This window comes from Neomonachus schauinslandi, chromosome 7, assembly GCF_002201575.2.
Source record: "Neomonachus schauinslandi chromosome 7, ASM220157v2, whole genome shotgun sequence".
In the NCBI taxonomy this organism is placed as follows: Eukaryota; Metazoa; Chordata; class Mammalia; order Carnivora; family Phocidae; genus Neomonachus; species Neomonachus schauinslandi.
The window spans coordinates 105,692,775-105,706,663 of record NC_058409.1 but is presented as its reverse complement, the minus strand read 5'-3'; the positions used below and the strand labels follow the sequence as shown (position 1 = coordinate 105,706,663).

Genomic DNA, 13,889 nt, shown 5'->3' with positions numbered 1-13,889 from the left:
CCTCTGGAGCATTTACACTGAGGTGTGAATGACTGATACAGCTTAAAATGCTAACTCCCTTTTACGCTTCATAAGAAAATTTGGATTGCAGTGGGGGCGGCCGGGGTGGTGGTGGGGGTGGGGGGGGCGACCTTTACGATAGAGATAAAGCCTGGAGAGTTGAATGTTGAGTTGAAAGGCAGATTTCCGACAACAGCCAGGGGTTGGAAGAAGATGTTTTGGAACAGAGAATTTCGCCTGAACCCTGAAGCTGTGCTCTTCCAGACCAGGCGTCTGTGGTTCTCAGCAGGTGGTATGTACACCTACAGATGGAATGAGGAATCTTCCTCCTGGTTACACGGACAAATTCACTTTTCCTCTATCTCCTCTATCTCCAAATCTACCCACAAACAGGTGGTTTTCCTGCCTGCTGCCCCTACTTGCCAATAATGTGGTTGTCCTTTTTTTATTGATTATCCTTGTGTTTCATAACAAAAGTAGCAGCAACTTTTGCACCTCAAAGGATTATTTAAAATTCCAGCTGCTGCAACCTTTTGGTTGCAAATTATCATTTGTTTTCACCAGGCAACTTGGTCAGCACTCAGTAGAAAATGACAGAAACCCAACTCACATTGGCATAAGCAGAAAGGGAATTTACCGACTTCAGTGAACGGAAGGTCCCGGGATAGTGCTCACTTCAGGCACGGCCGGGTTCAGGTACTAAAAGGAGGAGTGTGTTTCTCGTCTAGGCCTCAGCTCTGCTTCATTCATTCACCGTTGGTCAGGTTTTCCCCGTGGCCCAGCAGCTCCGGCCTCCATCTCACGCGTCAGACCTTACCCAGCAATCCAAGCAGAAACAGAGCAATTCTTCCCTATAGTTCCAGTGAAATTGCCAAGACTGCCGCCTCTTGATTCTGATTGGCTCAGCGTGTGTCACGTGGTCGCTGCTGGCCAATCCCTATGCCCGTGCTGGTTCCCGTTCGTCAGGCTGGTTCATGTACCTTTTCCTGAAGCCACCTGAGAGGACAGTGAGGCAGAGGAGACAGAAAAAGGGGGTGGAAGATGGGCGGGTAAAACACCAGCCATCTTTTATTCAGCCAGTAGTTGTAGAGTCCTAAAAGCATGCATAAGTAAGTATAGAAGGCTTTAAAAACACGGTGGGGCTAGGGTCTTTGATGCAACGTAAAATAAGGATTAACCTCAACTTCCAGGACCCTTGCTCCCCTCCCCGCCCCTCCCTCCCTGGCCTCGGCCCCTCGGAGGGCCTGACCCTTCCACCTGCCTGTCGCCCTCCAGAACCTGAAGCGAGTGGCGGAAGTGTGGATGGATGAGTATGCCGAGCACATTTACCAGCGCCGGCCCGAGTACCGCCACCTCTCTGCTGGGGACGTCGCCGCCCAGAAGAAGCTGCGCAGCTCCCTTAACTGCAAGAGTTTCAAGTGGTTTATGACCAAGATTGCTTGGGACCTGCCCAAATTCTACCCGCCCGTGGAGCCCCCCGCCGCAGCTTGGGGGGAGGTGAGTCCAGAGGGCCCGGGCGGCTACATAAGTGGGGCCCAGTGCAAAATGCAGATGCAGCTCTCCTGATTCTAGCCTTGTGGTGGTGGGTTTTTTTTATTTGCTAAAAAACCTGGGAAAAATTAAAACCTTAAATTATTAGCAGAAATCTTACCATTCATCTTCATATTCTGCAGTGCCAGTTTTAAATGCAAACAGAAGAGCATTTAACTCATGTGCCAGATGGGTGAAATTTCACAATCTGTATTTCAACCCTTGTGCATGCATATGTATTTCTTACCAGAACAGTGCAAACCCTGCACAGAACTGACTCAGCTGATCTTATTTCACTTGTTGATAATGCGTACTTTCTACCAAGACACTCTCCCTGCAGCTTGCTGATGAGTGAGGAAGGGTGGAAGGAAAGCGAACTATGGGCTGTCCTATTCTTCCTTCTGTGCGGTTATCTGCTGCTGGTGAGGGGAGCCGTGGCTGGTCCAGGGCAGTAACACAAGTAAGAGGATACGATAGAACTCATCGGCCCAGAATGCCATGGCCCGCCTTTGTGCAGTCTAGTCCTGGTTGGAAAGGAAAGGGTGGCCTTCAGACCTGCCAGCACCCCACTTAGTCATAGCCGTAACTTGAGTCTTGCCAAACTCCCGTGCATGCGGGACCCCCGGGATGCTGTGCTTGTGGGGCATCACAGATGCTATATGCAGACACAGGAGAAAGGTACAGCGGATGCACGTGTAGTGTGTCATCAGCTCTGCTCACGCTCGTGCTCCGTTGTCCTATCAGATTTCACTTACAAATTCAAAAATCAGATTACTAAAAATCAAACTATGATGGGACGCCTGGGTGGCTCAGTCGGTTGAGTGTCTGACTCTGGGCTTTGGCTCAGGTCGTGATCTCGGGGTTGTGAGATGGAGCCCCGAGTTGGGCTCTGTGCTCAGTGGGGATTGTGCTTAAGATTCTCACTCTCGCGATGAACCATGAGAGACGATGGACGCTGAAAAACAAACTGAGGGTTCTAGAGGGGAGGGGGGTGGGAGGATGGGTTAGCCTGGTGGTGGGTATTGAGGAGGGCACATTCTGCATGGAGCACTGGGTGTTATGCACAAACAATGAATCATGGAACACTTCATCTAAAACTAATGATGTAATGTATGGGGATTAACATAAGAATAAAAAAATAAATAAAAATAAAAAAAGATTCTCACTCTCGCTCTCGCTCTGCACCCCCCTCTCTGAAACAAATAAATAAACCTTTAAAAAAAAAAATTCAAGACAGTGATAGCAGAACTTTAAGCCAATGGCAGGCCCTTCTGGCTGAGGGGCCCTGGGCCGCTGCCCATGTCATACACTTAGGAAGCCAGTCCTGCTGGGGGACACAGGCCATCTTCCAGGGCGAGAAGCACTCCATCACCAGATTCTGGCTTCTGGGTCTCTGAGCTGAGAGGAACCACTCCCTTATAGATGGATATATTGAGGTTTGGGGACAATGAGCATAAGAGTTGGATCTCCTTTACTTGTAGGCGACAGAAGTCCAATTTAAAATGAAAAGAGAAATGTATTAATTCTCGTAGAAATTTTGGGTAGCTGTTGCTTCGGACACACCTGGATCCAGGGACTCAAATGATGTCAGTTTCTTTTTCTCCTGTTTACCTCTGCTTCCTTCTGTGTTAGCCTCATGCTGAGGGTAGCAAGATGGTTGACAAACCGTCAGCTTGGCCAGTCAGCAGAAAGTATATGCCTCCTTCCCAGTAAAGCCAGCAAAGGTCTTATTCTTGGGTCTGCAGCGGTCCACAGGACAAGCAGGGGTAGGACAGATACTCTGACAGGCCACAGGGTGGACAAGGAGTGGTAGCCCCATAGCATATCAGGGTGTTGGGTGCCTGGGTGGCTCAGTCATTAGCATCTGCCTTCGGCTTAGGTCATGGCCCCAGGGTCCTGGGATCAAGCCCCGCATCGGGCTCCCTGCTCGGCAGGAAGCCTGCTTCTCCCTCTCCCACTCCCCCTGCTCGTGTTCCCTCTGTCGCTGTCTCTCTCTCTCTGTCAAATAAATATTTTTTTTAAAAAGGGAGGGGGGGCGCCTGGGTGGCTCAGTCGTTAAGCGTCTGCCTTCGGCTCAGGTCATGATCCCAGGGTCCTGGGATGGAGCCCCGCATCGGGCTCCCTGCTCCGCGGGAGGCCTGCTTCCCCCTCTCCCACTCCCCCTGCTTGTGTTCCCTCTCTCGCTGTGTCTCTCTCTGTCAAATAAATTAAAAAAAAACTTAAAAAAAAAAAAGGGAGGGGGAGGGAAATCAGGGTGTTGTTACCAGAGGAAGGACAGATGCATTTGGGCCAGCAGAAACACCAGGTATGACTTGTTCAACTTCACACAGCAAGTTAGAGGGACCTTAACTGACTAAGTTGTCTGGCCAGCCCTACCCAACACCTGTACAAGGACGTGTCATGTTGACTTCCCTCATGAAGCTCTTCATTTCTTTGCCATTTTATGGGCTTTCTCCCCTGTATTAGGTCCAGTCCTCTGAGAAACAGACACCAAAAGACTTGTTGGGGGAACACCTGAGAGAATAAATAAGAAGGGAGCCAGGAGAGGCTGGGAGATTCACTGTGGGGCTGGCTGGTCTGCCCTCTGGGAGGGGGTGAGGGGAGGAGGAAGGGCTGGGACAGGAGGAGTCCCACACTGCAAAGATGCTCTGAGGAAGCTTGAGCCAAGTAAGCCAGATCAGAGGAATCTGGCATCCCCAGGAATGGGCCTGCTGCAGTGCCCCTGCCACCCTCAGATGCTGGCTGGAAGCAGCACACAGGGAGCATGGCCTCCACTCAGACGCAGTGGGTTCAGAACACAGCCGCTGGGCAGTCAGACTCCCTGCAACAGGATAACTGGGTGGCCACCACAGGATAACTCACGACCACCACACCTCCAAACCCTCTGTCAAAACCGAGTGCTTCTTTGAGGCAGGAGCCCCACGATGTGGCAGGAACTCCAGGATACGGCACCATCACGGTGGCCATCAGCCAGTGATGCTGGCTAACTGGGAGCAGCGAGGCCTTCGGCTCCCAGCCTGGGGCTCCTCCCCCCACACCACACCTGTCTCACTGCAACTTCTGTCGTTCTTGGGATTGAGAACCTTTTGCCATTCACCTGCTCTAGAAGCCAGAGAGTCCAAGACCCTACAGCAAAGATGTCATGTCCTTTTCTAGAGTGGTTTTCAAGGTATGGTCCCTGGATCACCTGGAATGGGAATAAAATTCAGTTCCTGGACCTAGTGGATCAAATTCTCTGGGAGGGGGGCCAGGGAGTCCTTTGAATACCGCCCCCCCCCACCTTTAGGCCTCCCACCACCCCCAGCACCCTGTGACTTTGCATGCTCTAAGACAAAGTAGGCTCTGGAAGAGTTCTTCTCTGTGGACTGAGTATTCCTGTATTGAGAGGCACAGGGCACTTCCCCCAGCCCAGGCCAAGCTTTTTTAAGACCGTGCAGCGCTTTCCCCATCTGATGTCTCTGTTGGGCTCCCTCCTCCCACCCCAGCATGGTCCCAGGGAGTTATCTCAAGGTGCTCACTGGTCCCCTCCTTCCTTCTGTCTCTTTCAGATCCACAATGTGGGCACAGGGCTGTGTGCCGACACGAAGCATGGGGCCCTGGGCTCCCCGCTGAGGCTGGAGAGCTGCGTCCGGGGCCGCGGGGAGGCTGCCTGGAACAACATGCAGGTAAGGGCCACTCCTCGGGGACCGGCAACCAGCTCCCCTGTGTCGTATGCAGCCTGGAATGCTCACATGGTCAGGGCTGGGAGAGAGAGGCCACGGGTCACTGATGACTGACAAAAGTTAGCCCAGGAGATGAGTTATAAGAGCTTCCTGAACACCTTAGAAAGAGGAATCTTTCACATTGCAATGAAATCACCAATCTGGTCTGTTAGTTATACAACAGACACTCAGCCTAAATGGCCTTCAACAAAAAGGAGAACATACTGGCTCATGTCGCTGAAAAGCTTAAGTGATGTTCAGTGGGACCCCTCCAGGGTCTCAACTCTGCCTCCTCTCCGTGGGCTTCGTCCTTCACCTGGCTCTTCCCATGTGGTGGCAGATGGGACCACCAGCAACAAAGGCTTCCAGTCCCTCCGTGAAAAGGCATGTCCCTTTCCAGAGTTCTAGAAAAGCCCTGGGGCGCTCACGTATTGGCTTTCCTGAGCCCGTTACAATAGGGATGTGATAGAGTCCTCTTATTGATTAGGCCCAGGTCACATGCCCACTCCTGGAGCCCGGGGTGTGGTCAGCCTCACCGAAGGATGGGGAGAAGAGTGGAGAGGGTGGCTTCCCCAGGAGATCATGCCCTAGGGGTGTTATCCGAAGAATGAAGAGTGCAAGCCAGCAGTGCAGGAAAAGGCACCACTCTGAAGAAACTGCATTTAGCTTTCCGTGGTCCCCTCCTCTAAGCAATAACCCCCAAACCACACCACATCCACTGAATCTTGGTTCAAGGGTACATTTTTATAGTCTCCTAACTATGGGTTTTTTGGCATTTTGGAAGTGCACATGGATAGAAGCCGACATTGTGGGTCCTCTGCAAAAACAGAACTCAGGAGGGTTGCGTGGCATGCATGCTGAGAAGGAAGAGCACCGCCTCTCCGATGGGCACAGTGCCCAGCCTGACAGTGTCTGCTCCTCCCTCGGAAATCCTTGTTGCTCTCCCCCCTCCTTTCTTGATAACAATTCTTATTAGAAGTGGCTCTCCTTCACCGATTCTCCTGAGTTCTCCAAGGCAGCATGTGACTGCTTCCCCACACCCACCCCACCCTAGGACCCTAAGAGAGACCAGAAACAGCACAGGGCCTGGATAGAATGTGCCCAAGTTGCTCAGCCTAGAAGAGCCTCACTGTGTGGCAGAGAGTCCACATTAATGCCTGAGGATTCCCTCAAACAAGCAACAAAATGGTGCCTGGGTGCGTGGCTGTGCCAGCCTCCCCCATCTGAAATGGGAAGCATGGCAGCCCAGTTGCCCCAGTGGGATCTAGATCCCCCAGGGCTCTCAACCACCCTGAGCAGAGCTGTAGTGAGCCTGTAAAGGGAGAAATATGAATCTAAAATGCAGCCCCTGAGTTACAGAGGCCTGAGAAACAAACCATCAGGAGATAGGAGCTGCCAATACCACTCCTTGGCCACCATCATGTCTGCTTCTGGCCAAGCTGGAGTGGAGTAATGTGGACTGGACTTACCCTCCTGCCAGAAACATTGAAAAACCGACAAAATACGTAGAAAACTGTTTTTCAAGAGAGCAGACATCAACCAGTGGAGGACAATAATCCTTGAGGGATAGCAAGCAAACAAGGTAAGCCCTATAGCTGTCCCAGTCCTTCCTTGAGAGAGTCTCCAGGCCACAGGTCAAGGAGGAGGACCCAGGGAAGCCAAGCAGGCTCCCGAGCTGGGGAGACAGAGCTGACAGTGTTGGAGACCAATGTGGCTAGAATTCACAAAATAGAATACAGGTGAGGAGAGCGCCAGACACAGAGGGAACTTGTGGGATTTACCGAGTCCCTCTGGTACATTTGGTAGAGTACTGATCCATGCACGGGTGTGAGGGAGCTTCCTGGGCTGGAAAAATCCTGAGAGGATGAGAGGGAGCCGCGCCCAGTGCTCACACAGGGCCAGGGATGGTGCCTGCTCTCACCAGCCCGACTGGAAAACAACAGGATTCTATTCAAGACACTGACATTGCAGTTGAAAACCTTCCCCTCAAAGAAAAATCCAGGCCCACATGGATTCACTGGTGAATTCTACCAAACACTTAAAGAAGAAATGTTACCAAGTCCACAGAAACTTTTCCAGAAAAGGAAGGAATACTTCCCAACTTATTTTGAGGCCAGCATTACTTTAGTAGCAAAACCAGACTAAGACATTATAAGAAAATTGCAGACCAGTATCCCTCGTGCACATAGATGCAAAAATTCTAAACAGAATTTTAGAAAATCCTATCCAGGGGCGCCTGGGTGGCTCAGTCGTTAAGCGTCTGCCTTCGGCTCAGGTCATGATCCCAGGGTCCTGGGATCGAGCCCCGCATCGGGCTCCCGGCTCAGCCGGGAGCCTGCTTCTCCCTCTCCCACTCCCCCTGCTTGTGTTCCCTCTCTCGCTGTCTCTCTCTCTCTCTGTGTCAAATAAATAAAGAAAGAAGAATTAGAAAATCCTATCCAGCAATATATAAAAAGGATAATCCATTATGACTAAGTGTAATTTATCCCAGGAATGGACGGTGAGTTTAATATTAGAAAATTAATCAATAGGTTCACCATGTTAACAAATTGAAAAAGACCATATAATTACCTTTTTTTAAAAAGATTTTATATATTTATTTGAGAGAGAGAGAGTGTGAGAGCGAGCACTAGCAGGGGGAGAGCACAATTGGGAGAAGCAGACTCCCCGCTGAGCAAGGAGCCCAATGCAGGACTCGATTCCAGGACCCTGGGATCATGACCTGAGCTGAAGGCAGACATTTAACTGAGCCACCCAGGCACCGCCCCCCCCCCCCATATAATCACTTTTACCCAGAAAAAAAGCATTTGACAAAATCCAACATTCATTCCTGATAAAAACTCTCGTCAAACCAGGAATAAAAGGAAACTTCCTCAACTTGATCAAGGTCATCTATAAAAAGCCTGCAGCTAACATCATACTTAATGGTGAAAATCTGAATGCTTTACCCCTAAGATCAGGAACAAGACAAGGATTCCAACCTTACCATTTCTATTTTACACTGTACTAAAGGTTCTAACCTGTGGCAAGAAAAAGAAAAGTCCTGCAGGTGGGCAAAGAAGGAAAACAATCTTTATTTGGAAGACTCTATGATCATCTTTGTGGAAAATTCAATTGAGTCTACAGAGAAACTACCAGAACTAATAAATGAACTTATCAAAGTTGTAAGATACAAAAATCAACTGTATTTCTATATATGAATAATGAAGAATCAGAAATTAAAATTAAAAACAAGCACTTATTATAACCCAAAAAAATATAATCCTCAGGTCTGTCACTGAAAAAAGACCTGTACACTGAAAACTACAAACCATTTTTGGTAAAAAAGAGAGAAGTCCCAAGTAAGTGGAGATCTGTGCCATGTCCAGAGATTGGAAGACTCAGTATTGGTGTCAGTTCTTTCCAAACCACTATGTAAATTCATCACAATCCTAACATCTTAGCAGGCTTTTCTTACAGAAAGTGAAAAGCTGATTGTAAAATTCACACAGAAATGGACAGGACCTAGAATAGCCAAAACAACTTGCCAAAGGAAGTCCAGAGTTAAAGGACGCACACTGCCTGGTTTCAAGATACATTATAAACTCTCAGCATTCAAGACAGTGTGGTATTGACATAAAGAAAGATCAATGGAACAGAATCAAGAGACCAAAAATAGACCCACATGTATATGGACAATCAGTTTTTGCCAGTGTTGAAAGGCAGTTCGGTGGAGAAAAGATAGTCTTTTCCAACCAATGGTGCTGGAACAATTGGATATCCATATGCCCCCAAAAATTGTTCAATACATGCCTTATATTATATGTGAAAAATTAACTCAAAATGGTGTATTGACTTAAAACCTAAAACCTTTCAGAAGAAAACGTAGGCAAAACTGTTCGTGACCTTGGATAAAGCAATGATTTCTTAGATAAAACACCAAAAGCACAATCCATAAAAGGAAAACACTGATAAATTGGACTTCTTTAAAAAACAAAAACAAAAAAACAAAAACAAACTTCTGTTCTTTAAAAGACACTGTTGAGAAAATAGGCAAGCCACAGACTGGGAGGAAATGTTTACAAAACATGAATCTGATAAAGGACTTTGATCCAAAATATATAAAACTCTCAAAACTCAATAATAAGAAAAAAATCCAATTAAAAATGGGCAGGGTGCCTGTGTGGCTCAGTCGTTTGGCGTCTGCCTTTGGCTCAGGTCATGATCCCAGGGTCCTGGGATCGAGCCCCACATCAGGCTCCCTGCTCAGCGGGAGACCTGCTTCTCCCTCTCCCACTCCCCCTGCTTGTGTTCCTGCTCTCACTGTGTCTCTCTCCGTCAAATAAATAAATTCTTTTTTTTTAAATGGCAAAAGATTTGTACAGACACTTTAGCAAAGAAGGTATATTAGTGGCAAATAAACACATTAAAAATGCTTAACTCCATTGGAAAAATGGAAATTAAAATTCAGAAGACTGACCATACCGGGGCGCCTGGGTGGCTCAGATGGTTAAGCGTCTGCCTTCGGCTTAGGTCATGATCCCAGGGTCCTGGGATCGAGCCCCGCATCAGGCTCCCTGCTCCGCAGGAAGCCTGCTTCTCCCTCCTCCACTCCCCCTGCTTGTGTTCCCTCTCTCGCTGTGACTATCTCTGTCATATAAAAAAAAAAAGAAGAAGAAGAAGACTGACCATACCAAAGGTTGGCAAGAATGTAGGGGAACTGGAAGAATACACTGCTGGTCGGAATGTAAATGGTACAAGCACTTTGGAAAACAGTTTGGCAGTTTCTTAGTTAAACATTCATCTATCGTATGATCCAGCCATACCACTCTGAGCTGTTTGTCTAAGGGAAAAGAAGGTATATGTCTATACAATGACTTGTACACAAATGTTCTTAGCTGCTGTATTTGTAATAACCAAAAACTGAGAGCCATCCAAATGTCTAAGAACAGGTAAAAGGAGTACATTGCAGTGAAATACTACTTAGCAATGGCAAGGAACAGACTATTGATAAATGCTGTCCTAACAAAATGATGTTGAGTGGAAGAAATCAGACAAAAAAAAATACACACTATAGGCTTCCTTTTATTTAAAATTCTAGCACTTGCAAACTAATCTCTAGTGATGGAAAACAGAGGAGTGGTTGCCCAGAGGCACGGGGAATGAGGAGGGACAGGAGGAAGAGACCATAGGGGATGTGAGGATACTTTTGGGGTGATGGATATATTCATGACCTTGATGATGGTGGTGGTTTCACAGCTGTAAACAAGTCAGATATATCAAATTGTGCACTTCCAATGTGTGCAGTCTATTGTACGCCAGTTAGTCTTCAATGAAGCTGCTGGAAAAAATAAAAAACGCTTCTCAGCCAAATGCAGTATGTGAACCTGGTCTGGATCCTGATTCAAACTATGAAAAGAAACTTACAAGGCAAGAGCACTTGAACTCTAGCTACCCGATGACATTGAGGACTTCGTGGTAACTTTTTATTACTATAATGGCACTTTCGTGAACTCTTTACACCTGACATGATGTGAGGTCTCTAATTTGCTTCAGAATAATGTGGGGGTGGGGGGTCGTGGTGGGGGTAGAGCTGGAACAAGATCCACCGCGAGTTGGTAACTTTTGAAGCTGGGTGATTGGAACAGGTGTGGTCAATAGTGTTTTCTGGATCTCTGTGTTTAATTATCACTCCAAAAAGGAGAAAGTCCCCTGGTTTTGCCGTCCCCGTGACAATGTCCCTGTATGCACAGGTGTTCACCTTCACCTGGAGAGAGGACATCCGGCCCGGAGACCCCCAGCACACCAAGAAGTTCTGCTTTGACGCCATCTCCCACACCAGCCCTGTCACCCTCTATGACTGCCACAGCATGAAGGGCAACCAGCTGTGGAAGTACCGCCAAGTAAGGCAGGCGGCGTGGGCGGGACAGGGCAACCGGCTTGATTTAGAAAAAGACAAGCAGATAAACACGCCGCCGTGCCTCCCTCCTTCCCCCCGCCCCGAGCCCACTCACTCACGCATTTGTCCCACAAACCCGCCATGCCCGACTTCTCAGTTATTCGAGAGCGGCCAGAAATCCAAGATTTTTGTGTGAAACCTCTATAGGATCTTAAATGTTGGCAACTGAGTCCATTATAAAACAAAACAAAAGGCATCATGAGAACCAGTGAAATTTGGCAGGAGCCGGGCTTGTGTAGGGCGCGGGCCGGAAGTGGCGCGTCACTTCCGCCCGCATCCGGGCGGGGCTCGGGCCGGCTCGGGCGGAGCAGGGAAGCCTGGCGGGGCGGGGGTGGCTGGCCAACCAACCCCGTGTTCACTCGGGGCCGCATTGCCGGTACTGCCGCTGCTGTTGGGCGTGTGCCCAGCGCCGCCCGGCTGATGGCCTCCCTGTTTCCTAGGACAAGACCCTGTACCACCCGGTCAGCGGCAGTTGCATGGACTGCAGTGAGAGCGACCACCGGATCTTCATGAACACCTGTAACCCCTCTTCTCTCACCCAGCAATGGCTGTTCGAACACACCAACTCGACAGTCTTGGAAAAATTTAACAGGAACTGAGCTCTCACGTGTCCTCAGCAGGCCTGGCCCCGCTGCAGACTTCCTCTCCGAGGGAGGCAGGGCTTCTGTGGGCGCCGTGATGTGAGAGGTGCTGGCCCGCCGGTCTAGGGCACGCAGGGCTCTTAAAGCTGGAGCAGGGGTCCGCCTGCTCCCTGAAGCCCAGGGCTGGAGGTGGGGTGGAGAACAGACCCCACAAGAGGCCCCACAGAGAGCAGTGCCTGCTTTAACCCCCGATGGCATCGTGGAAATCCAGGAGGGCCTTTTCAACCTTGTTCCCGCAGTCCCTTGAGTGTCATGTGGGAGGAATGCCAGGGCAGCCTTAGGCCACCCCGAAACGGGTCCCACAAGGTTGCCTAGGCTTCAGATGGCTCATACATGACTGTCCTCTGGAAAAGGGGCAACGTTTGCCTGTGTGGGCAGCTTGTAGCACCAGTGACCCCACCTGCAGCAGAAGGGGGGGCAGGAGGCCTTTCTCGGGGCCACTGGTGCCAGCCGTTCAGTGTCTGCCTGTCGTGGGCTAGCTGCAGTTACCGCCCAGCTTCCGTGCTCTGTCACAGCCCCAGATGATGTGATCGAAGGCCTCACCCGGACCCTCGTGGTGTTCAATACTGAGCGCTGGCCAACTGCCAGGCCTGGGTCAGAAGTGGGACCCCCCAGACATTCCTTTGCTGCCACGGACGCATGGGATGTCTCTCCTTGCTCTCTGGGCACTGGAAATGTCCACGTTAGTGCTCTGCAGGCACAGGACAGCTCAGCCACCAGCTACTCAGAGGTGTGTTTCACCTGGCCTCGGGCCCGTGGAAAGGGCCTAGTTAGAAGACCCCCCAAACTAGATATGCTGGCAGAGTTCCCCTGAGCCGTGCTTCTGTTTTCCTCTTTCTGTCTTGGGCAATTACCTGCCCTAAGAGAGGAGCTCACCTCAAAACGTCTGGAGGCCTCCAAGGTGGACCGTGGGCAAGATGCCCAGCCTCTGACCTCATCACGGCTCTAGTTCTCATATAGAACTCTAGAATTTTTCAAGAACTCTATCATTGGATCACAACCTAGAATGCTACCTGGGATTCTGGTATTCTAGCACCCAGTATGGATTTCTGGAATGCTGTGATTTAAAAGAGCCAGCCAAGTGTAGTACAGCCAAGGCAGCCCCCCAGCCTGAGACAAGCTTTGAAATCCGAGGTTGGTGGTTTCGGGGGGGGGGGGGTGACCTGTGTCCGTCAGCTCGCACCAGAGACCTTGGCATGACGCGGTCCTCAGCGCAGTTCCGAAGCCCTGCAACCTTCCCCCACCCTCCCCTGGAGTAAAGCACCCCACAAGCAGGTGTACACCCAGCTCCATGCCAGTCCCTCGTGTTTACCTTTTGTTAATTATGTGTCAGACTCCCAGAGGGCTCCCAAACTAATAGGAATCGTTGCTGTAACCAGCCTGCCACCCACTGATTCAGAGATGGAAATCGCATGCCACAGCCAATGGCTTCCGCCAGCTAGTCCGGGAAATACTGGAAATCAGTATTCCAATTAGAGTTGGATCTCTCGATTGTGTCATTTAGCAATTAAATGCAACATAAATCTGGGAACAGAGCCACGAATCTGCCTTTGAGATGCTGGCTGATCTCAAGGCCATCATTTATCTGGGGGGTGGGGGCATAAACTCCCAACCACCATCACCACCCCGATTAAGCATAGAGCTGGCAAAGCATCACTCCCTCCACTTCTGCCCCTGCACGAGCCCTGCCCTGGCCACCTGTGCTCTTGGAAGCTTGCTTGTTGATCCCTCGTGTCTTTTCCAGATGAGTGCTCTGTCTTTTGAAGTGGTCCTCTGTAGGAAGGAGTCCGAAGAGGAGGCCCCTTCCAGGATCTAGGAGAACAGGAGTGTTGCAGTTTGGAGAGCTGAATTAGGGGTCATCCTCAGAAAGCAATGCAGCATCATTAAAATAAAAACTGTGCCTTTTAAAAAGAAAATGCAAATGTACAGCAAATCCCTAAACTTGAACAATTTCCTAGTGCCTTGCTAGACAAACCTTCAGGGGCAGGGTTGGGGGGAGGGGAAACATTGGTGGTGGTGTGTGCTGTTTCTGTTGGATGAGTGTGTGTTTCTGAACTTCCAGTTTCAAGCAGGAGACGT

General features: G+C 49.8%; 1 protein-coding gene across 1 annotated transcript in view; it reads left to right on the top strand.

The window, feature by feature from the left end:
- Nucleotides 1-11,877, top strand: part of GALNT10 (polypeptide N-acetylgalactosaminyltransferase 10) — a 218,534-nt gene extending 206,657 nt beyond the window's left edge. The window contains exons 9-12 of the mRNA XM_021697273.1: nucleotides 1,276-1,497; nucleotides 5,079-5,195; nucleotides 10,964-11,113; nucleotides 11,610-11,877. Coding sequence (XP_021552948.1) covers nucleotides 1,276-1,497; nucleotides 5,079-5,195; nucleotides 10,964-11,113; nucleotides 11,610-11,768 — 648 coding nt within the window. The 3' untranslated portion in view covers nucleotides 11,769-11,877. The remainder of the gene's footprint in view (nucleotides 1-1,275; nucleotides 1,498-5,078; nucleotides 5,196-10,963; nucleotides 11,114-11,609) is intronic.
- Nucleotides 11,878-13,889: the final 2,012 nt, after the last annotated feature.